The sequence below is a fragment of the Mugil cephalus genome, chromosome 1 (genome assembly GCF_022458985.1).
Source record: "Mugil cephalus isolate CIBA_MC_2020 chromosome 1, CIBA_Mcephalus_1.1, whole genome shotgun sequence".
NCBI classification, from domain to species: Eukaryota; Metazoa; Chordata; class Actinopteri; order Mugiliformes; family Mugilidae; genus Mugil; species Mugil cephalus.
In genome coordinates, this window is record NC_061770.1 from 35,503,479 (window position 1) to 35,528,396 (window position 24,918).

At 43.7% G+C, this 24,918-nt stretch overlaps 1 protein-coding gene across 3 annotated transcripts; it reads left to right on the forward strand.

The window, feature by feature from the left end:
* Positions 1-5,944: 5,944 nt before the first annotated feature.
* Positions 5,945-24,163, forward strand: LOC125003979. Of its 3 annotated transcripts, none has more exons than XM_047578265.1 (10): positions 5,945-6,092; positions 6,306-6,447; positions 7,992-8,336; positions 10,122-10,457; positions 10,796-10,903; positions 11,809-12,132; positions 13,109-13,435; positions 14,338-14,664; positions 19,915-20,241; positions 20,408-24,163. In XM_047578265.1, the coding sequence occupies exons 2-10, from the start codon at positions 6,411-6,413 to the stop codon at positions 20,461-20,463; spliced, it is 2,187 nt and encodes a 728-aa protein (XP_047434221.1). In that variant the 5' UTR covers positions 5,945-6,092; positions 6,306-6,410; the 3' UTR covers positions 20,464-24,163. The 3 variants fall into 3 exon arrangements, with proteins under 3 accessions (XP_047434221.1, XP_047434230.1, XP_047434238.1); XM_047578274.1 differs by lacking the exon at positions 5,945-6,092 and having other exon boundaries at positions 6,139-6,447; positions 20,408-20,467; positions 20,616-24,163; XM_047578282.1 differs by lacking the exon at positions 5,945-6,092 and having other exon boundaries at positions 6,139-6,447; positions 20,408-20,467; positions 21,030-24,163.
* Positions 24,164-24,918: the final 755 nt, after the last annotated feature.

Here is a 24,918-nt window from a genome sequence, read left to right on the forward strand (position 1 = left end):
GAGACCATGAGCAGGACAACAACTCCCTGCGCATATGACGCACAGGTTGTGACAAGCTCCTCCCCACCAGGTAAAATCAGACAGTCCTCAACCTATGATTGTTGGTCCAGAAGCGTTAAGACTAGAATCAAGTTGAACAGAGTCAATCAAAGGAATAAAAAGTCGACCAAACTTTGCATGGATTTGAACTTCTCACAGTTCTCTTTTATTAACATTCTCGTTGTGATCGCCGGGCTGACGACACCAGCCACTTTCTTCTCCTTCTGTGTATATATATATATATATATATATATATATATATATATATATATAACTATATCTTCGGTTTTTGTCGCGGCCCATGAGTCGGGTCGTAGCAGTCATTCTTCACCCTTCAGATTCTTCTATAATTTATTTGGAACCTTTTTACCTATTTTGTTAATACTTGCACAATATTTCGTTTGCACCTTACATCTTATTTTTGTTTTTTAAATATCTTATAGATTACTTTTTATTGTATTTGACTCACATTGCAACACTTCACAGGAGCAACAGGAACCAAACAATTTAATTGATTAGTAAAGTATTTTTATTCTTATTGTGATCACCAAAGCAATTACAATGGGGAAAAAATATTATTGTGAGCAATATAAAAAAAAAAAAAACCTTTTGCATCATCAGACGTGCCAGAAAATACAGCATCGTCACATTTCAGATTTCTACCATAGTATAGTACAGTAGAGCAACGGTTCAGCAACGGTACATTAGCTTTGGGTCAATAAAAAGTCTGATATGGTTGTGACACCATGTACATTTGTCATGTGTCTCTCTTGTCTGTCTCTGTACCTATTGATTTACTCATGAGACATTTTCCTGTGCTGCGACAACGGACAAACATTTCAGTACGTCCACTTCAAGTGATGCTAAGCCCTAACCGAATAAACTGATTAATGACGACAGTTATCTTGAGCTTGGATTTACTTAGAAGAGCGAGGGAAGACCAAAATGTGTTGTGAGCCTTCAGGTGCTAGCAAAAGAAGCCCTGAAACTAGCCAAGCCAAAACGACACTTGTACTCAGGTTGCTGAAATCCAAACCAAAAATTACACACAATAAAATACAACACAGGCACAACTTCTTCCACTCTTTTAGACACCAAACATAATACCTGCAAACTTTTTCAGTTTTAATTTAGTGGCAGGTTTGGTCATAACGTCTGCAATCATCTCCTCAGTAGTGCAATACACCAGAGTCACTTTCCCCTTGTTTACAATGGACCTTATAAAGTGGTACTTAATGTCCTCATGTTTGCACCTTTGTCTGCTTACAGGGTTTGTGGCTAAGGCAATTGTTCCCTGGTTGTCCTCATACACTACTGTTTGTGTGTATTTGTAATCATCAATACTTTCCAATAGCTGATCTAAGTATATACGCTCTTGCATAGTAGAGGCCAGAGCCATATATTCTGCCTCACAGGTTGAGAGCGCTACTGTAGGTTGTTTCTTAGTTTTCCATGAAACTAAAGAACTGTTCTCACTTAGGCTTACACAGTAACCTGTGGTGCTACATCTGTCAGTGGTATCAGTTGCCCAGTCAGCATCACTATAGGCTACTAGGCCTAACTCCTTACTGTCGTTTCTCCCGAAACCCAACTCCTTATTTGTAGTACCTCTGAGGTACCTTAATACCTGCTTCACAGTTACCCAGTGTTCCTCTCTTGGTTCACAAAAACATTGTGATAGCTTGCTCACCACAAAGCTTAAGTCTGGACGTGTACATGTTGTTAAATATATAAGGCTGCCTACAGACTCTCAATACATCTTAACATCACACATCTTAACAGCATCTTCTGTGTAACACAGTTTTTGATCACAGGGAGTTTCCCTAGGTTTACAGTTTTGCATATTAAACCTCTCCAATATCCTGTGGACATATGCTTCTTGTGACATCTTCACACATCCATCAGACTGAGTGAAATCGATACCAAGAAAATGCTTAAGTCTACCTAAATCTTTCATCTTAAATCTTTCTGAAAGCATCTCCTTTACATCCTTCATTACTTTTTCATTGCTGGCTGCAATTATCAAATCCTCCACCCAGATTATCATAATCACCTTTCCATGTTTTGTCTCCTTGGCATAAACACAGTGAGCTGGTGGGTTTTGTGTGTAATCATTTTCAGTTAGACAGTCATGTAAAATCCTGTTCAAGTTTCAGCCAGATTGCTTTAGACCATACAAAGATTTTTCCAGCTTACACACCCGACCTTCCCCTTCTTCATACCCTTCTGGTTGGTCTGTGTAGATCTCATAGTCAATGGAAGCGTGTGAATAAGCTGTTTTTGCATCCATTAGGTGGAGTAACAGGTTCTCCTGCACTGCTTTTTGTAGCAATACCCTTACACTTGTCAAATTGGCTGTTGGGGAGAAAGTTTCACCATAATCAATTCCCATCTCCTGACTGTAACCCTTTGCCACAAACCTTGCTTTGTACTTGTCTTAGCCTTGCTCTGTAACAGTAATCAACGGAAGTACGAATCTCATCACTGTGGCAAGTCACAAAATCCTTTAAATTACTTGGTTTTCTCCTCTCTCTTTTAGGATACCTCCCACCGGCATATTCATTATTCTTCTTTATCACACTCATCAGATGTACCACCTAGTGGACTTTTGTTTCTTACCCTCAGCTCCTGAGACTTCTCAGCGCTATCATAGACTTCCTGTGTGGCTATGTCAGCCCTTGGCTGTCCCACTCTGTTATCATCGTTTGGTTGTGTCCCATCTGTCTGTGTTTGCTTTTCCACGTTCACCTTGTTCACAAATTTAACAAGTCTGTGTTATTGAATCTCTTCAGTTGCAGGATGATAAATCTAATAAGCGGGGCTGTTCTTGTCATAACCGACAAAAAGTCCCTGGTCACATCTGGAATCAAGCTTTCCCTTGTTCTATTTGTATGTGTAACATACAGATCCAGACTTTTGCATTTTGGACAAGTTTGGCTTTTTATCTGTCAGCATCTGGTAAGGGGTCTTCCCTGTTCGCTTATTAAAACATCTGTTGCGTACTATGGCTGCCGTTTGTACAACGTAGTTGGGTAGCTCACTTTCAATTAGCATACATCTGCCCATTTCAAAAAGGGTACGCCAGCCCCTCTCAGCAGTACCGTTTTGGTGAGGTGAATACGGGGCTGATGTCTCGTGCTTAATACCATTCTTCCTTAACAAGGTCTGGAAGTCCTTCGTGTCGTCAAAACTTTTAAACTTGGCTATATCGGTAACGATGTGGGACGTAGCCCCAGTGTCAACCATCAAGCCCTTCTCCTTAATGCTGCGCGTTAGCTGCGGCTGAATCCTGATGTCTGCATCCTTGATCCTGAAGGCATAATCAGCCGCTGCTGCTAAAGATCTGTTCCCGCTCTCATCTAGGACTTTCCTGCCCCATCTTGTTTATCTTCACGTCTACAAGTGGCATCGTTGTGGGTTTCTCTTTCACAATGACTGCACCACGTCTTTCGCCGGCATGCTTTCGCTCGGTGACCCTTCATGCCACACTTGAAACACACAATGTCCGCATCCTCATTGCTCCTGTCCCGTGCACTTGATTTGGCGGGTCTCCGCTCGGCTATCGCTACTGTCTTCATCACGTTGTCACTGGACTCTGCAGTTAGTTTCACTGTGGCTTCAAAACTACACAGTTTTGTTTTGAATTCTGCAAATGTTATATTGTGCTAAATGTATTGCAAAATTGCCTAAAACTTTCGGGCAGCCCTTTTAATACCATAGCAATCAGCAGGCCATCTCCTAATGTTTCACCCGAGTTCCGCAGCGCCGTAATGGCGGGCTCACCTCTGATGATGTAGTCTGTAATGGTCTCGCTGCTCGTCTTCTGAAGCGATGTCAGCATGGTGTACAGGTTGATAATGAGGGGCTTCCCCTCCCCGGCATAGAACTCCCTCAATATTTTTAGTGCGTTTCTTGCATTGTCAGGTGCATCTCTCATAATTAACGAGAGGCTTTTATCATCCAAAAGTTGAATCAACTCGGCATACGCACCAGCATTCTTCTTACCGCCTGCCGCTGCCTCATTTTCGCCGTTGGTTTCTCTCAGAACCGCATTCTTTAATCCTAATAAATGCAAATGTCCCAGCACTTCCACAGTTCATACTTGGTTTCATCTCCGTCGAACATGAGTCGAGGAAGCTTCCTTATTCCTCGTGGGTCTCTTACCTCAGAGGTTGAGCAAACTTGGGTGTGGCTTAAACAAAATAAGATGGCACAGCTTGAGTTGCGCCTCACTGTGGTGAAAACAAAATACTGCACTCCATTGAAACAGCAGTACAATTACATGTCACATAACAACTGAGTACACTCTATAATAGATGTCTCTAAACAGAGGGAACTAATGCACTTCAGTCAAATGTCCTGCAGAGGGCAGTCCTGACTTAAACCTTCAACAAGACAGAAGCCAAAATGAGTTTTTTTTTTGTTTTTATTTGTTACTTGATGTGTTGATGAAACCAAGACAGAAGGCACTAATCAGCAAATGTGTTTGGATTCAATTTAATTGTGGAGAAATGGAACGTTTCCACAGTTTCTACATTGACTTCATCTCTTGTTGGACGGTTTCTGGTGTCAGTTATCGTCTCTGACTCTAGTTTTTCTGTTGTGTCCTGTCATATTAATTCTAGTTGGACCTCAGTCTACAGAACAGATCAGTCTGAGAGATCACTCTGATTGGATGATGAGCTCATAGAACCAAAGCCAGAAACATGATGATCTAGAAGGAATAAAGACCAACTGATCAGCTGATTCAGGAGAGGACAGCTCTGTACCACAACATGTAGCTTCCTAGACTCCAAGCGAATAGTAGCTCTTCATATTTCCCTAACCTCTTAGCTAACGGTAGCTTTTCCAAGCCTCCTAGCATCTTAGCTAATAGGAGCACTAGCTTACTGGCCTCCAAGCTAACAGAAGTTCTCCCTAGCTTCCTAGCATCTTAGCTAATAGGAGCTCTAGCTTACTGGCCTCCAAGCTCCAAAACAACGTACAGTTTTCAACCTTATTAACATCATATGAATTATGTTCCATATATGCAGTATGTCCCATTTATTATTGATGTCACATATAGAAAACTAACTACTAATAATCTAATCAATGAAATGAATGTGATCGGGACAGAATAACGAGTTGAACATGTTTCGTGGTTTTGAGAACACGTTCAATTAGAATAAGGATTTATTTCCACTGTCTCCATCTCATGAAGAGTTCAGGTGTCATGATGTCATGAACACGCCCCCTGTCTCAGTGTGACATCATCAATGCCGATCTGACCTCGACGTCCAATCCTACGCTCTGCCTTCAGCAACACCTAAACACACACACACATTGTTTGTGAGGCTTTTGATGATGACAGGTGTGTGTGTCTCACCCTGCCCACCTGTCCAGAGAGTGCGTTGACAAGGTTTGCATATCTGTTTCAATGTTTGCCGGTAGTTGTTCCCAAACCCCTTTTTGGGAAGCGATCAAAGAAAGATGGAGGCATGGGACTCCCTAATATTCACCGCTGATGGAGGCAAAGTCACAGATCCATCTGTATTTAATCAAACTGTGTTCAGACACAGACATGAATCCAAACAGTTCTTATGTATCAGCTTCAGTTACATCATGTGGTTCCAGAGCAATAACTCTGGACAAATATCTCTGTTCAAACTTCCTGGTTCAGACTCCAACTCCTGCAAACAGACTCAGACAAGTCTCAGCTGAATCTGTCAGACACCAGGAAGCCGTTTGAGACAGAAACTCTAACCTATATGCTTTTTAAGGGCTACAGCCTCACCTGTGGTTAATCATTCTTCTTTATTTTCACGAAGGGAAGCCAACTCTGCCTGGATTCCCTTCTGATCAAACATTTAGACGGCGCTGTTTTACCCGTCGTACAATCCTCAATAAGTAGAGAAAAGAAATAAGGAAGAGATGAAGTGGCACAACAGAGAATTGTTGAAACTGTCTTTTTATTTCATTTCAGCTACAGTCTGATAATAAAAGAGGAAACGTGGCCTCCAGGAGAAAACGCCACCAGCAGACACAGAGATTCATAGTCCCGGATCAGATGAAAGGTAAGTGGGAGTGACGGAGGTACAGGCGGTACTCACATCATAAAAAAATGTGATGAGAATGAAAGCAAAGTACACACAGCAGCTGTGTGTCACCTGATATCCCTTCTCAAAAACCAATTCACACCCTGTAGACTTTAGCTCATGGAAGTTAGTTCCAGTAATTGCTGATGCAGAGAAACTCGAGCTTCCTGTTTCTTTACACTTTCACTTCAGTGGAAACAGTTTGAGCCGAAGTCGAGAGGAGGGAAGTCAGAAGTGTCTGTTCATGATCTAAAGAAGAGTTCAAACTCATGGAGGTCTTGGAGTTCTGACAGGAAGATGAAGACAGTGGTGGTGTTTGTGATCCTGGTTCATGGTGAGATATCTTCTTCCTGGATCTGATCATTGCTTCAGTCTCACGTCATTTCTCTCATGTCTACAGGCCTGCAATGAAATACATTTTCTTCAACGTAATTTCGATCAGCAATACTCTAAAGCACTAAAATGGGCCATCCCTGTGGTGGTAGTTCTGGATTTCTTGATGTAAAAGTCATACTTATGAAAATCAGAATCAGAATGACAACTAGAAACTTCCTTCTGGGAAATTTTGAAGGGGCTACGGGAGCTAATGCCCGAGGTACCGTCTCTGTCAACATGGGAGTTAGCACACTTTGCCTACATTTAGCACAGTAAGCTTACAGTGAGCACAGTTAACCCACAGTTAGCACACTTAACTCGCATTTAGCACAGTTAGCTTACGGTTAGCATAGTTAGCCTACATTTAGCACAGTTAGCCTACATTTAGTACAGTTAACCCACATGTCGCACAGTTAGCATATGGTTAGGGAGTTATGGACCAATCAAGCGCATGTTTGTACATCCTACTACTCTTCCTGTGTGTATTTGTAACTGTAATAACACTGTGTGTTTGTGTGTGGATGTGTGTGGCACGCTTGCGCGCGCCTGTGTGTGTTTGTAGCTCTAATAACATAATGTTACCTGTGTTTAAGTGTGTGGAGCATGCCTGTGTGTGTGGGTGTGTGAGGCTGAGGAGGGCGTGCTTGCGCGCACATGTGTGTGTGTGTAGCTGTAATCACAAAATTACCTGTGTAGTGTGTGTGTGTTATTGTAAGTTAACAGCAGAGACACCTGATTAATGAACTGGTCTCAGCTGTGGCCCAGGCCTGAGGGTCAGGGGTTGCAGTGGCAACTCACAGTGGTCGTCAATGACGACGGAAGTGCGCGGAGCCGGGACACAGAAAAGAGCTAGATTTCCCCCCTTTTCACTGGGTGTAGCAGAAATATTCAGTTTATTCATGAAATTCATCAAATCTTTTATGTCAACATCTGTCAATCAACTGGTTGCTTGTGTTCAGTGTAGTGTGTCTGCTTTGTTTCTTCTTTCTTTTTCTCAAACTCAGATTCAGTTGATGATGAGAAAACAACTTAAATATGCAGCTTGATAAGAACTTCAGAAACATCCTGGAAATTAAACCATGAATTGTTTAGCCAACATATATGGACATTGTCCTCTGGTTCACTCTAAAATGTTACAGGACTGGAGTAGAGGACAGACCTGATCAACACAATCTTACAAATGTCATTACTCTGTGTGGACTCCAGGAAGATTAGCTGTTGATGGGCAGCAGCTAATGGGAATCCCAATAAATACAATAAACAATAAACTCATTACTCTGAGCAAGAGAGGAAGTATTTCAGCCAAATCTATAAAAAACTGTAAACACCTTCAATGATCTGTTCTTTGCCTCCAGTCTGAATAAAACGTAGTTTTTATTGACTGACTCATAGTTAAACTGGTTTCTCTGGTCCCTGTAGATAATGTGACATACACTCGGTCATGTGTGAAGTCAGACCCAGCGCATGCAGATTATTACTGTCTCTATTTGTGTGTCCTCTCAGTTTCCCAGCATGCTCCGGCAGGTGTGGTGCAGGTGAATGAGGGGGCGGAGTCTGTCCTGATACCCTGTCAGTACTTAGGTTTTCTACCTGAGAACCCCACAGTGATTTGGACCAGGAACGATCTCAGTCCCAAATTAATCCACAAACAACAAAAAACAGGTGAAGTTGAAGGTCAGAACCAGGTTTACAGGGGGAGGACATCGATGACGTCTGATGCTCTGGTCACTGGAGACTTCAGCCTCACTCTGAGAAAACCCCACCTGTCTGACAGCGGCTACTACACCTGCTCCATCACTGATGGAAGACAAGAACTGAGAGTGACAGACGTACATCTACAGGTCAAAGGTCAGAAACAAACCTCAACATGAGTTCACTGTTTAAATATGTGGAAGAAGAAAAAGACTCAACTGAATATTAGTGAGGTTTAACTTTCTGTAGCGGAACATTCAAAAGATGATGTGTTGTATTTCTGCTAATGTGATAAGATGTTTCTAATTATTGCTGTCAATATATTCTCAACATCCCATCTCAACATGTCAGCTAGTCAGAAAGCTCTGTGCTCTGCAGAGAAGTCACAGCTTTCAGCCTTGTTCTTGATCCAGTGGTAACTCTGTTCATATCCACAGCAGATGTAGATAACTTAGGTATTACATAGCTCACTCACACCTGGATGGTGGTGGAGGCTCAGTGAGAATCACTTTCTTTGATTTCTCCAGCACCTTCAACACCATCCAGTCTTTGTTGCTGGGTGGGAAGCTGTGGTCGATCGGTGTTGGTGCATCCACTGTCTCCTGGATCACTGACTACCTGACAGACAGTGGGGGTCATGTCCTGTCTAATGTGGTGGTGAGTGGTGTGGGATCCCCACAGGGAACTCTTCCTGTTCACCTTATACACCACTAACTTTCAACACAACTCAGAGTCATGTCACATCCAGAAATTTTCTGATGACTCTGCAGTTGTAGGGTGTATAAGTGTTGGACGGGATGAGGAGTATAAAGGACTGGTGGACAGATTTGTAGAGTGCTGCTGCTGCTTAACGTGGACAAGACCAAAGAGATGGTGATTGACTTTAGGACGAAGGGAACAGCTCCTCAGCTCCTCAGTATCCTGAACAGGGATGTGGAGGTGGTGGAGGAGGTACAGATACCTAGGAGTGACCATCGACAACAGACTGAGCTAGAGGACCAACAGTACAGCTGTGTCCTAGAAGACCCGCAGAGACTCTACTTCCTGAGGAAGCTGAGATCCTCAGGAAGATTCAGTAAGATGCTGGAGATCTTCTACCAGTCTGTTGTGGCCCTTTTCTCTGCTGTGGTCTGCTGGAGGAACAGCAACACACTGAATAATCCGATCAGGAAGGCTGGCTCTGTCATTGGCTGTGAGAGGAGGACACTTAACAAACTGTTATCAGTCATGGATAATCCTGACCACCCTCTCCACCAGATGATAGACAGACAACGGAGCTCCTTCTCCAAGGGACTCAGACAAAGAACGCTACAGGAAATCTGTCCTCCCTCAGTCCATATGCCTGTTCAGCTCCTCATCTGCATTTGACAGATAACACTCTGGACCCTTTTTTTTCCTTCTTGAATTCACTTAATTCAATTAACTTGTTATCTATCTATCTATCTATCTATCTATCTATCTATCTATCTATCTATCTATCTATCTATCTATCTATCTATCTATCTATCTATCTATCTATCTATCTATCTATCTATCTATTGCCCAAAAATCCATTCCATTACCAATTACTGCTCCTTTTACTCTGCTTGAGTTGGTGGTCTTCTTCTTTTGGGAGTGTTGTCAGTTTTGATGCTACAGGGTGTATTACTGCTCTCTACCGACTAAAGTTATTTACTATGACCACAATGTTACTTCTGCTGTAACCACTTCCTGATTTGACTTTTGTGTTCAACTAATCCAAGAAAACTCAGTGTGTTCATCAGTGAATGTAGAACTCACCGATCATATAAAAAATTATTTTATGGATATGGGAGCAATAGAAGAAAAGGGAGCAGCCGCAGTGAGCTGTTAGATGAAGAGCTGCAGACTGAACACCTACAGCTTCTCATCCAGGAAACAAACACCTGCCTCTACAGTTTATCTGCTTTATTGTCCTCTCAGACCAGCAGGTGGAGGTGGAGGTGCAGGAAGGGGCGGAGTCTGTCATCCTACCATGTAAAACAAACACTGACCTGCCTGAGGACACCACAGTGGAGTGGACTCGCTCTGAACCAGACCTCATCATGGTCCATGTGTATCGAGATGGAACAAACCAACTCAATAAACAGGACAAGTTTTACAAAGACAGAACACAGATGAATGAAGACCTGCTGGAAACTGGAGACCTCAGTCTGACCCTGAAATACCCCACAGAGAGAGACTCTGGATCATACATCTGCACCGTCTACAGAGGCCAAGACATCCTGACAGAGAAAGTAGTGCTGCACCACCTAAAAGGTACTGGAAAGACTTAATGGAAAGTAATATAGATACACACTGCAAAAAAAGGGAGGTCTAAAAACAAGATAAAAACACAAAATCTGAGGGTAACGGTACTAAAAGAAAGTGAAATTATTTGTCCATGCAGCAAGATAATTTCACTTGACAAGATTTCTAAAATTCAGATTGTTAAATATAGGAATAACCAAGTTAAACACTTGAAATAAGAAAATAACTCTTAAAACAAGACAAATTATCTTACACTCCTGAATCTAAGTTTTGTTTTTGTCTTGGTAAAAACCAAATAATTTGCAGTGCAGGTCAGAGGTCATGATGTTCTTGATGTTTCTCCTCAGATCCGTTTCCAACCTGGGCTAAAGTTCTTGTGGTTCTCCTTGTTCTTCTGGTGGTTCTTGTTATTGTTGGGGGTCTTTTGTTTCATTTTCGACACTACTTCATGTCAGGTGAGTCTCTACTGCTACACTACCCATAATGCTGATGGTAACATCTGTCCTGTGGAAACTCGTTCCAGCTGCTGAAAGAGTTCAGAGTTGAATCAGCTGTTACAGAGAGATGAAGAGAAAGTTCCAGGTTTAGTTCCAGAATCAGAAACTCTTCATCAAACCAGGAACTTTGACTAGTTCCTAAGGAATGAGTCAGGAACAAACAGAGACACAGTCCAGTTCTAATTAAAAGGTCCAGGTCTCTTCCAGCGCCGGTAAAACCAGGGCCGATGCTTAGTGTGTTAGAGAAGGGTAGGTGGTAGAGGTGAGGCCAAAACATCTATTCTGTCTTGCTTCTCTCCATCAACTTCAGAGACCTTATCAAACCAGGGCTTTAGTGTTTGGTCAACCCGCTAAAGTCCTGCGATATCAGATGGAATATCAAAATCTAGAATCTGGCCAGGGCTTGTGTGTTGTAGCATGTCTGGCTTGAGCTGGCCGTACCGGTTCATGCAATGATGCAGGAACAGTGGGCCTAGGAACTGAACACAACAGGGATGGCTTACTCTGTGTAGTGGCTGGGCATGTATACTGAGTGTGAACGATCTGGTTGCACTGGTAACATCTCACATCTCGTTTCGAACCTGAATATGGTTTTCGTGAAGAGTTAGTTAGCTTGGAGTGAACTGTCTGTTGCTTGGGTAGGTTTTACTCTGAGCTATACCACCACCCCTTTCACCTCCATCAGACTTGCGATCACCAGGATCAACAGTCCCGTCCAAAGGTGGTCCTCCTTGTCCCCTTCCTGGCTGACAAAAAAGTTCGTCCAAGCGTGCCACCTCCTCTGCAGACTTAGGGCCCTGTTCCTGGATCCACACGTCCAGATCAGGATGCATAGCTGATGATGTGATGTGTTGTCCTCTCAGAATACCAGGTGGAGGTGGATCCAGGGGTGGAGTCTGTCCAGCTGCCCTGCAAAACCATAACTCGCCTTCCTAAAGACGCTAGAGTGGTGTGGACGGATGTTGAGGATTATGTGGTCCATGTGTACGAGAACGGCTCTGACCATCCTGAAGAACAGGACCAGATTTATAGAAACAGAACAAAGATGAAGAGAAACCTGAAAATTGGAGACCTCAGTCTGACCCTGAAATACCCCACAGATGTAGACACCAACACCTACACCTGTAGAGTCTACGACAAGAAGGGAGAGATACTGATGGAGAAACAAGTGAAGCTCAGTGTCACAGGTCAGTACTGTAGATACAGGTCAGGTCAGAGGTCAGTAGCACACACACACAGGTAACTTTATGTAATCACAGCAACACACCCACACATAAAACACACACGTGTGCACACGCACACGGTTAAATTTATGTGATTACACACACACACACACACCCACACACACACACACACACACACACACACACACACACACACACACACCGACACACACACACACACACACACACACACACACACACACACACACACACACACACACATAGAGGTGACTTGTGTGATTCCAGCTCATGAATATCAGTGCTCAGTGAAAGATGATCCATGTCTGTCTGATTAGCTCTGGTCATGGGTTTGATTCCCACGTTGACGGAGATGGCACCCCCGGCAGTACCCCCTGTAGCCCTTTCAAAATTCCCCAGAGGAAATTTTCTAGTTATTATTTCGGATTGTGTTATGGTTAAACATATCAAGAGCTGTTTATTGATGGCTTTTGTTATTTTTGGTTTATTCCAGAACCACACACATATAACTGCACCACATCTGTGTACCCTGTTTACACATTAAAGCACCATCAGAAAGGACCGTCTTCTGCTTCTTTATTCTTCACCTAAGTTTCGGGGGAACTTATAGACTGCGTTCTAAACAGACGCGCACTTTGCATTTACAACTCAGAAGTCAGTCTGCTAACTTTAAGTCTCCGTCACACTTAGGGTTCTCCCTCATACATTCATATGATTGGTTCCTCATTGATTGTCAACTTTCCAAAAGGTGTTGAGTAAAGGCAACTGAACTTGTAGAATTTCTTGAAGACATTTCATCACTCATCTGGGTAGCTTCTTCAGTTCTGATAAACTAGTGGGAAGTTCAGGTTTAAATAGGAAAACTCTGTGGGTAAAACCCATCAGAAACTTTCTTGACCAGAAACTGGGGTCACTAATATCCATGTTATGTTACTGATGATGTGATGTGTTGTCCTCTCAGTCCTCCAGGTGGAGATGTATTCAGGGGTGGAGTCTGTCCAGCTGCCCTTCAAAACCATAACTCGCCTTCCTAAAGACGCTAGAGTGGTGTGGACGGATGTTGAGGATTATGTAGTCCATGTGTATGAGAACGGCTCTGACCGTCCTGAAGAACAGAACCAGATTTATAGAAACAAAACGAAGATGAATGAAGACCTGCTGAGAACTGGAGACCTCAGTCTGACCCTGAAATACCCCACAGATGAAGACACCAACACCTACACCTGTAGAGTCTACGACAAGAAGGGAAAGAGACTGATGGAGAAACAAGTGAAGCTCAGTGTCACAGGTCAGTACTGTAGATACAGGTCAGGTCAGAGGTCAGTAGCACACACACACAGGTAACTTTATGTAATCACAGCAACACACCCACACATAAAACACACACGTGTGCACACGCACACGGTTAAATTTATGTGATTACACACACACACACACACACACACACACACACACACACACACACACACACATAGAGGTGACTTGTGTGATTCCAGCTCCTGAATATCAGTGCTCAGTGAAAGATGATCCATGTCTGTCTGATTAGCTCTGGTCATGGGTTTGATTCCCACGTTGACGGAGATGGCACCCCCGGCAGTACCCCCTGTAGCCCTTTCAAAATTCCCCAGAGGAAATTTTCTAGTTATTATTTCGGATTGTGTTATGGTTAAACATATCAAGAGCTGTTTATTGATGGCTGTTGTTATTTTTGGTTTATTCCAGAACCACACACATATAACTGCACCACATCTGTGTACCCTGTTTACACATTAAAGCACCATCAGAAAGGACCGTCTTCTGCTTCTTTATTCTTCACCTAAGTTTCGGGGGAACTTATAGACTGCGTTCTAAACAGACGCGCACTTTGCATTTACAACTCAGAAGTCAGTCTGCTAACTTTAAGTCTCCGTCACACTTAGGGTTCTCCCTCATACATTCATATGATTGGTTCCTCATTGATTGTCAACTTTCCAAAAGGTGTTGAGTAAAGGCAACTGAACTTGTAGAATTTCTTGAAGACATTTCACCACTCATCTGGGTAGCTTCTTCAGTTCTGATAAACTAGTGGGAAGTTCAGGTTTAAATAGGAAAACTCTGTGGGTAAAACCCATCAGAAACTTTCTTGACCAGAAACTGGGGTCACTAATATCCATGTTATGTTACTGATGATGTGATGTGTTGTCCTCTCAGTCCTCCAGGTGGAGATGTATTCAGGGGTGGAGTCTGTCCGGCTGCCCTGCAAAACCATAACTCGCCTTCCTAAAGACGCTAGAGTGGTGTGGACGGATGTTGAGGATTATGTAGTCCATGTGTACGAGAACGGCTCTGATCGTCCTGAAGAACAGGACCAGATTTATAGAAACAAAACGAAGATGAATGAAGACCTGCTGAGAACTGGAGACCTCAGTCTGACCCTGAAATACCCCATAGATGTAGACACCAACATCTACACCTGTAGAGTCTACGACAAGAAGGGAGAGATACTGATGGAGAAACAAGTGAAGCTCAGTGTCACAGGTCAGTACTGTAGATACAGGTCAGGTCAGAGGTCAGTAGCACACACACACAGGTAACTTTATGTAATCACAGCAACACACCCACACATAAAACACACACGTGTGCACACGCACACGGTTAAATTTATGTGATTACACACACACACACACACACACACACACCCCGACACACACACACACACACACACACACACACACACACACACACACACACACACACACCGACACACACACACACACACACACACACACACACACACACACACACACACACACACAGATGACTTGTGTGTTTCCAGCTCCTCAATATCAGTGCTCAGTGAAAGATGATCCATGTCTGTCTGATTAGCTCTGGTCATGGGTTTGATTCCCACGTTGACAGAGACGGCACCCCCGGCAGTACCCCCTGTAGCCCTTTCAAAATTCCCCAGAAGGATCCAAAAAAACACTGAATAAGGGCAACTGGACTTGTAGAATTTCTTTTGGATGACCTGGATGACTGAGAACCTTCACAGACATCTTCCCAGAGGGAATTTTCTAGTTTACCTTTTAAACATCTTTTCAGTAAACTAAATCTGACCACTGCTTTATTTCACATTTTAATATTTTGTGGAAAATAAGCAACGTGACCCAAATAAACTAAGTATAAATTGCATAACATAAAGTTGTAACCTCAAAGAGATTAGCCTGAGATTATATTTTAAATCCATTGAGGATCCAAAGAGTCCAGTGAGGAGACATTAGCTAACTGGTACCCCTTTTTAGATGCAAGTCCTTTTCCCATGCGTTTGAACCATGGAAAGTGAATTTTTTTCCTCCCATGACTTCTGCTGTCCTCAGCACCGTTGCACACCAGCCAAATGACTGGTTTGTTGCTTGTATTGTCTTCGTTTGGCAGGTGCTGATTTCAGTCACCTCTTTCAATCGGCTGTTACTGCTACCATCACACGCGTGGAGTAGTGCAACTGCTGTGTGTACTCACCCCTCAGCACAGATTGCCGCAAGTAGTAGCACGTTCCTCCTCCATTTGTCTTCCCAGACAGTTCAGCTTGAAGCCCAGTAGCTGTAGTGTGCTCTCTGGGGCAGTGGAACGCCGACATTCTGAGTTCTTGGATGAGAAAAGCAACAAAGCAATTGTTTTTGCTTATGTTTTGTTTTGTATCTGTACTTTTATACTTTGTTTGATTTTACATGACCGAAATAAATCTTCTAAGATGTGAAGCACTGACTGTGATCCTTCATCAGCGAACATGTGATCAGAGTTGGACATTATTGATTCATCAGTAATATAGTTTTATTATTGTTCATTCTTGTTGTCACATGCTGCTGAAGGATCATTATCAGAGCTTCCCAGTGTGCTCACCATCCACAGGAGGAGCACGAAGGGTCTGTTTCGATGTGAACTGGGCTTTGGGCTGGGGTGGGCTTTTTGCTTGCCCCAAGACTCTCTGCATGTTGGGTTTCTCCCAGGTGGATGAAAAGGGAATGCGTTTTGAGTCTTGTTTGCGCTTATGCACCGAACAGAAATTCAGAGTACCCACCTTTTTGTAGGCCCTAGGATGGACACTGTATGCACCCTGACTGGGGACTCCAGTCCACTTTTCTACGTTTTCTTATTGTGGTCCAAGCAGTGAAGCTGCAGGACCCCCATTGCTTTTGTTAGTGTTATTATTATTATTATGACGGGATGTGAGGTCATATCTCGGGAACACTTTGACATATCGAAATAAAATTTGCCCAGACGTCTCCAGCACCCACCCCAAGGAGACAGGCCAAATTTGGTGTCATTCAGGCACTAGGGGGCGCTGTAACGAACAAAATTGCATTTTTGCTCTTTTCTCTTGATGTATTAGGATTTCCGAGTACATTTTTGCTGATACTGTGGAATGTCCCCTTTTAGGATGCGGCAAAAGTTTTCACGCAATCGCAAGAATTTGGCCGCCATATTGGATTTTGTCAAAAACCTTTAAAAAGTTTCACGGGTCACAAATTTTGTCTGATCCTCACAAAAATCGTCACAGACTATCTTCAGACCGAGCCACACAAAAGTTACCTAGTGACGTTTTCATTGTCCAATCCGTTTGTCCACAACAGCCAATCGAAATAGGTGGCAAAGGTTCCAGACGGGATGTGAGGTCATATCTCGGGAACGCTTTGACGTATAGAAAACTTCAACTTCACTCTTCCGTCGGGCTCCATTCACTCACCCTCAGGCACTCCCCCTCTCCCTCGCTCCCACGCCCCCTCCCTCTCACACTCATCACAACACATTCACAGACCGTGGGAAAACACAGAACTCTAATATGAACATTAAAACATTGGGAACCTTACTGCAGGGTCACATAAAAAGTCCCTGAGGTGGCCCGGGGGTCTTCTCTTTTTCCGAGGACGCCTTGGTGTGAACAAAGGCGGCCACACCTGCAGTCCTGGAACAACCTGTGGATGAACAGGGGGCGAGTTAAGGGATGGGGAAGAATGTGGGGCATTGGTGTAGGAGACAGTCATTGAATCTGGGGCTGTGGCTGTTCTGTTCCTCCGGACAGGTGTTGAGGGCCCAGGGCGCTGAAGTGGGCGTGCATCACCTCTGTATGTGGCCAACCTGTCTCTGTGGAGGACCACCCGTCTCCCCCTTGGCGGCAGCTGGACCCTATAAACCACCTCACCCAGCTTCTCCAGAACCTCACAAGACCCCACCCAGTGGCTGTCTAACTTAGGACAGCTGCCCTTCTTCCTCTTTGGGCTACACAAGTTCACTGAGAGCCCTCCCACTTGTATAGCCACCACCCCTCTTCCAAGCATAGGGGCTAGCTCACCAGTCACTGTCCGCAGCTTCACCACAGTAGGTTCCAGCTGTATCCCCGCTGGGACCAGGTCGGGTCTCATCAGTGTTGCCGTGGAGCCGGTGTCGACGAGAGCTATACATGGGGCCCTGCCAGGGTGATGGGGACATGGCAGAAATCCCCCATGTGGGTCCAGCCCACCACTCTCGCAGCCTCTGTGATGTCATCTGCTTCTGGGGGAAGTGGAGCCCCGCTCCCCCGTTTGTACAGTTGGGCTACGTCCCAAGGCAACAAAGCATGGTGGGACGCAGGGACAGGGGTCTGTGTTATCCCGTCTACACAGACCCCAGAGCGTTTCCCTGGACACCAGCCTGCTTGGGGCACCTCACGCTGATATGACCGGACTGAACCCAACACACAGGAGGGCTTCGACGCGGAGGGTTGTTGCTGCGCGGCAATTGCAGTGACGCAGCACGGCTCAATTCAGTCAGCTCATCTGCCCATGCCGGCTTCACTTGGTCTGGGCCCTCCTGCACCGCAGTTCTCACCACAGGGTCGCCGATGCCATTACTTGTGGTGTCTCCGATGATCTCTCTTTCCAAGGCCAGCTCCAGCGCCTCTTGCAGATTATGGGGGCGCGCTAGTTGTGTCTGTATGCGCAGCTCCCTGGGAGTTATGGCCTGGATGAACTGGTCCCTGGCCAGTTCACTCTACACTTCAGGGGACATGTTTGCATACACTCTCCTTGTCAGGGTTTCAATGTCATTAGCCAATGCCCGGAGCGGCTCCCCGGCCTGACTCTTCCTGTTTGACAGTTCTGAGCGCAGAACACCAGACTGGTTGCATTGTCCAAAACGGCGCCGCAGAGCTCCCACTAGAGCTCCATAGTCCTCTCTTTCGGCTGGGCAAAGCAGCAGCAAGCATGACAAAGCTTCATCTGTAAGGCACAGGGCCAGCTGGAGCGCTTTAATGTCCTCTGACCAGCCTGCAGCCCGTGCTAAGAGTTCAAACTGGGCGTGGAAGGCCTTCCAGTCCGCCCTACCGGAGTATTACGGCGTCTTCACTTGCACCTGGTTATAGTGGGCGCCGCCATCTTTGTTTACATTCAGCTCTGCGGCGCTCGCCGTGCGCGTTCTCCCGCCGGCGCGCCATGCTCTGAAGCATGGTGAAACTCTGCCTCATGCCCTGACATACCGGCATGAGCATTTTTCATCGGCTCCCCTTTGATTTTCGGACGAGCTCATTTTCCGCTGTGCTGCCATGAATTTGCCAGGCGCGGGCTAGCCGCGCTAGCAGAGGTTAGCCAGTCAAACTTCGGCGGTTTTACTTCTGACACCAATGTAGCGTTCGTGACAAATAATGAGGCGTTATTAAACAAACTTGCCTTTATTGCAAAATGTCTTGGTTACTGCTTCTAATTGCTTCTATTTTTTTTTCATATGAACCGCTGATGGCCGTTTTTTTGGAACTCCCCATGGCGTCATCTTGCTGTATGGAGTCCATAACTGCTTGGACCCCTCAGCTATATTTATTATTATTTTTATTATTACTATTACTATTATTATTATTATTATTATTATTATTATTCCGTCTTCTGCCATTGGAGTCTATGGCAGCCCATAGAACCGTATGGTACAAAGTTGTGAAATCTTGCACACTGATTAAGGACAGTAGGATCTTTAATTTGCCTGAGTTACATGTTGCCAGTAAGTACGCTCTAGCGCCACCAATGGGTCAAAGTTGGAAGTACATTTGCGCACGTAACTTTTGAACCGTACGCCCGTAATTTACAAACGAGGTATCTTTGTGATCCTTGGATGATGCTGAGTTCAGCCTACTCTACGACGTCAAAATGCGTCATGATAGATTTTCCGCTATCTTGGATTTTGTCAAAAACCTTTAAAAAGTTTCACACGTCGCAAATTTTGTCCGATTCTCACGAAAATCGGCACAGACTATCTTTAGATCGGGCCGCACAAAAGTTACTTATTGCTGTCCTCGCCGTCTTATTTGTATGCCCACCACGGCCAATCAAATGTGGCGGCGAAGGCGCCGTTTTCGATGACCTGCAATCGTATTTTCTGGACATTTCGGTGGAGCAAGGAGCAGAGCTATCGACTGATACCACCTGTTGGCAACTCAGGACTCAATGGAAGGATTATATCTACAGTGTGGCCTGGGAACACCTAGGGATTCCTTCAGAGGAGCTGGTGGAAGTGACTGGGGAGAGGGCCATCTGGACCTCCCTGCTGAAGCTGCTGCTCCCACAACCCTGACCCACATAAGCGTAAGACAACGGAAGGGATAATGTAGAGCTGAGCTGATCCTTTGATGTTTGAAGGGTTCTGTGTTTGAAATGCTACATGGAGCTGAGTTTCGTTGACACCAAAGAGAGACAAAGAGAATGAAGCCATGTTAGGATGTGAACTCTTCTTCTCTACAGCTGATGATGTGATGTGTTGTCCTCTCAGACTTCCAGCTGGTGAAGGTGGATTCAGGGGTGGAGTCTGTCCAGCTGCCCTTCAGAACCGCAGAGCTGCCTGGAGACGCTACAGTGGAGTGGATCGACAGAGACAACAGCATGGTCCATGTGTATGAGAACGGCTCTGACCATCATGAAAAGCAGAACCAGATTTATAGAAACAGAACGAAGATGAATGAAGACCTGCTGGAAACTGGAGACCTCAGTCTGACCCTGAAATACCCCACAGAGATAGACACTAAGACCTACACCTGTAGAGTCTATGACAAGGAGGGAAACATCCTGAGACGGAAGGAAGTAGTGCTCAGAGTGAAAGGTTTGCTTCTTTCTTTCTTTCTTTCTTTCTTTCTTTCTTTCTTTCTGTCTGTCTGTCTGTCTGTCTGTCTGTCTGTCTGTCTGTCTGTCTGTCTGTCTGTCTTTCTTTCTTTCTTTCTTTCTTTCTTTCTTTCTTTGTCTCTAACTGTCTTGTGTCTCCTTTCCAGGCAGAGTTCAGGTCCAGCATGAAACGTCTCCTCTGATGGCTGAAGAGTCAGTTTGATCAGGTTGTTGATCTTTGATCATTGATCAGGATCAGTGTGGATCAACATGTTGTCCTCGTTGCTCTTAGACTATAGATCAGGAAAGCTGAGCTCCAAATATTTGTCCCTATCAGCTGAACTCTTTCTTCTTCTTTCATATAACTCTCTGTAGATGTCCACTGTGTCCAGATGATTTCATTGCTCCCTCACATCTTCCACTCCGTCTGGATCTCTCCCTGCGTCCATCTGAATAGTTGTTTCACCTTCATTTCCTCAATAGAATGACTGCTACTCCTTAATTCTCATTCTTCCTCTGGTTATTATTATTTTTTTTATCGTTTTTGCTCTGATAAGTACAAGTGTGAGGAGTTGGTGTGTTTCTATGGTGCATCGTCTAGGTGGTGCTGTTGTTTCATGCACACAGATAAAGTGGTTATCAGTTAAACAGTTAAAAACAAGGAAAGTAAAAGTAAAATTTGTTGAATACAGAATAAAATGTTTTAACTTGTTTAAAATAATATTGTGTGATTTCCCCAACCTCCATGTGATGTTATTTGCGACTCAAGTTTTCTTTTTTTCCTTCCAGAGGTCCACCCACTCCACCCAGAAGGAAGTTAAGTCTTTGTAGATGTTTCATTGATGTTGTTGTATTTTCCATTTTCTTACTTTTCCTTCAGTTTTTCTAATTACTATTTTCTGACTGTGACTCTGTGACTTTTGGATTTACTACATTTACAGTTATACCGTCCAGGCTATGAGAGTTATGCCTCACCTGATTCAGAGAACTGACCACACAGTTATGAGGTTGAGAGTCTTGTGACATTTCCCTCTGCTCTGGTTTGAAACTCAAAAGGTCACCGGGCTCCTAGAGTCAGAGACATTGCTGTTTATCTCAGATAAAGTCCAGTCAAACCTCATGTCATTGATCTCTGTGTGAATTATAAATCCCCTTTTATTTAAACTTGGACTCTTATGTATTCAGATGAAAGCAAAACAACAATAACAAAATCAGACCATCTTCGGGTCCATTGTACTTTGTGTATTTGCCAGTATTTTTATCCTTTTATTCTATTTTGCCTTCGTAACCTACATTTTTGCTCTTGCTATTTTTGCCGCTCTCTCTGCTGGACATATAAAGGTTTTCTTAATCTTAATGAAAAGAAAGAGGTAAAATAAATTAGTGTTTCAAAACACACTGTGTCAATGCTGTGAGGAAAGAACAGTGTCATTTGATCCTGATTCATCCTTTCACTGTGTCTGAATCATTATATCCAGGGGTGGATACTGGGCATCATTCCGGTGGGTCCGCTATGTTTTTTTATTATTATTATTTTGACATGGCCTATCAGATGGTCAATGTGCTGTAGTGAAAGCTTCTTTTTTAATTCCCCCCAATTGGTCCGGTCAGGTAGCCACTCATTATTGGCTACAGAGGGCTAGCAGTGTGTTGCAAGCGGCCATCGACATATATCATTGGTCTATTGTTTGTCAGTGTTGTCAGTCAGTCATCAACATTTTCACATATTTTTATTTTTTTTTCCAAAATGCATTATTTGTATGTATATCCCACAGCATTAGGGCCATACTTAAGTATCAGGAAAAACACATTTCCCCATCCCAGGCATTAGTTTTCAATTTCAAGCTACTCCAGGTCTGTTCTCCTCAACTTTTATTGGTCTCTGTGAGCTAGAGGATAACATCTATGTGCTTGAATACTGAGGAGCTGGCATTGAGTTTTCATTCTTTGTGTCTACAAACACTGGACATGTTCGCTCCCTTAAAGAGCCGACGCACCAAACCTGTGCCCGAACCCTGGCTGAATGACGTCACTCGTGCTACCAGACAAGAGTGCAGGAGAGCGGAGCTTAAGTGGTATTGTTAAAGAGAGCCTGTTTTGCTATTAGAAGATTGTAAAAGCTGAGAAAAGTAAATATCTTTCCGAAATAATTGCTTCTAATTGTAACAACCCCAGTGCTCTGTTCAAAACCATAATTACTGTCCTCGATGCTCCCAAGTTTATTGGTTTTGATACCTCCACTCAAATCTGTGAAAGATTTCTCAACTTCTTCACTGATAAGATTGTGTCTACAAGAGCCTGTATCTCTCAGCCCTCCTATGACCCTTCGAGTCCTCTGCCTTGCACATCTGTATTTGCTCAGTTTGGGCCGGTGTCCCTCTCCAGTCAATAGTAGCCTCTCTTCTGTTATAGTACCTGGGGATTTTAAACGTGCAGTGGTAAGACCCCTACTTAAAACAACCGGCCTTGACCCCTCTTTCTGTTCCAACTTCTGGCCTATCTCTAATCTTTCATACATTTCCAAAATTTAAGAGAATGTTGTCTACAATCAGCTGTTACCATTCTTAGAAGATAATGGCATCACTGAGCTTTTCCAGTCAGGGTTCAAAGCCCTCCATAGCACAGAGTCAGCACAGCAAAGTTTCAAATGATATGCTTCTGTCAACAGACTCAGGAAAGTTTGTTGTCCTGTGCTTTTAGATTTGTCTGCTGCATTTGACACTGTTGATCACAGCATTTTGATCTCTCGTCTCGAGCACTGTGTGGGCATCAAGGGTGTTGCCCTTGACTGATTCCGGTCATACTTAACTGACAGAAGCTTCTGTGTAAAACTTGACAACTTGACCCTCTTTTATTTGCTCTTTACTTACTCCCCCTCAGTTCTGTTTTTAGGAAACAAATTATTTCATTTCATTTTTATGCCGATGACTGCCAGATCTACCTTCCATTGGCACAAAACAATGCCCGCTCAGTCCAATCACTCATAGACTGTCTTGACGACATTAAAGCTTGGCTCTCATTAAATTTTCTTAGTCTTAATGAGAACAAAACTGAATTAATGATATTCGGACCAAGTTGTTATTCTCCCCCAATGTTGACCTTGGCTCTCTGTCATTGTATATCAAGGACTGTGTCACTAATCTGGGGGTCAAGTTTGATTCTGATTTTAAATTTGAGAAACAGATCAGTGGTGTAGTACAAAAAAGCTTTTATAAATTGCATCAAATAGCAAAGGTGAAACCCATTTTATCAAGACCTGACTTGGAGAAATTAATCCGTGCTTTTATTACGACTCATCTTGATTACTGCAATTCTTTGTACATAGGGATCAGCCAGGCTTCCCTCGCCCGTCTGCAGCTTGTGCAGAACTCTGCTGCATGCCTGCTAACCCAGACCCGCAGACACGAGCACATCACTCCTATCTTGGCGTCCCTACACTGCCCCCTGTGTACCACAGAATCAATTTTAAACTTTTGTTATTTGTTTTTAAATGCTTGAACAACCTTGCTCCACCACATTTTTCTGATTTGCTTCAGCCGTACTGCCCATACCGATCCCTAAGATCAGCCGACCAGCTGTTGCTGACAGTCCCTAAAACAAGACTGAAGCTCAGAGGTGACGGAGCATTTGCCGTTACTGCACCCAAGCTTTGGAATGACCTCCCTTTAAATGTCAGACAGGCCTCCTCGCTTCCTGTTTTTAAATCTAATCTCTCTTCTAAAAACGCACTTTTACTCCCTCGCCTTTAACTTACTTTAATGTTTGTCTGTCATTGGCTAAAAAGCCCTTGCAGTGAGCTTGTTTGTTCCTTTATTCTGTTTTCTTTGCTTGTTTTGTTTGTCTATTTTTGAAGTGACTTTGTGTTTGTGTTTTTTATGCCTTTTATCTTAATCTTAAACCTATTTTATGTCCTAATGTAAAGCACTTTGGCTTCCCCTGTGGTTTTTAAATGTGCTATATAAATAAAGTTGATTGATTGATTGATGTGGTCAGTGTTCTTCTTCAACGCTGTTATGTACACTATGGAAGCTCTCTGAATATGATCACAAAATGTATTTTTATTTCTAAACAAAGCAATATTTCTGTATTAATGACTTTGTTCATAAGTATAGTTTTCTCTCTTTTTTTTCATGTTACAGTGGTGAGTCATTGAGTTTGACGACCACAATATTATAAATGACCAAAATGAAGGAAAAGAAAGGAGCAATTGCCTGTCTTTGTTGTCCTGTTATCTAAATAATTTCAGTAATGTCACTTGATGTCACTGATCTACATGCTACTATGGATCATACCACTGTATTTATGGGGGGATAATCATTTGTGTACGGGGTTAAGTGGCCACGCAGGGACAGAACTAAACAATGTCATTTTAATGAAAAATTAACAATTAATTTGAAAAACAAAAAAAGGGGGGGGGGGGGGGGGGGGGGGGGGGGTTGAGGAACACGACAAAGCTGTATTATTTCTCATAAAAAGATAAAATTTAGGTCATGAAATACACATAAAGAGGTGAGAGGGACTCAAATTGTGCCACTTTCATAACAGCATCATTCTAACCCTTTGCTAACTTAGCTTGTTACCTTAGCCAGATATGGACAGGTCAGGAAGAAAAAATGGGAAGGGAAAATGGACGGAAAGAATGGAGAACAAAAAAGCTGGAACCTCTCAAGGTGGAGGA

Bases quoted from the DNA above. Each gene is read 5' to 3' on its own strand.
- LOC125003979 (XM_047578265.1), top strand. From the start codon at position 6,411: ATGAAGACAGTGGTGGTGTTTGTGATCCTGGTTCATG. The intron at 8,337-10,121 runs GTCAGAAACAAA...TTGTCCTCTCAG, and splicing joins CGTACATCTACAGGTCAAAG to ACCAGCAGGTGGAGGTGGAG. The intron at 12,133-13,108 runs GTCAGTACTGTA...TTGTCCTCTCAG, and splicing joins AGTGAAGCTCAGTGTCACAG to TCCTCCAGGTGGAGATGTAT.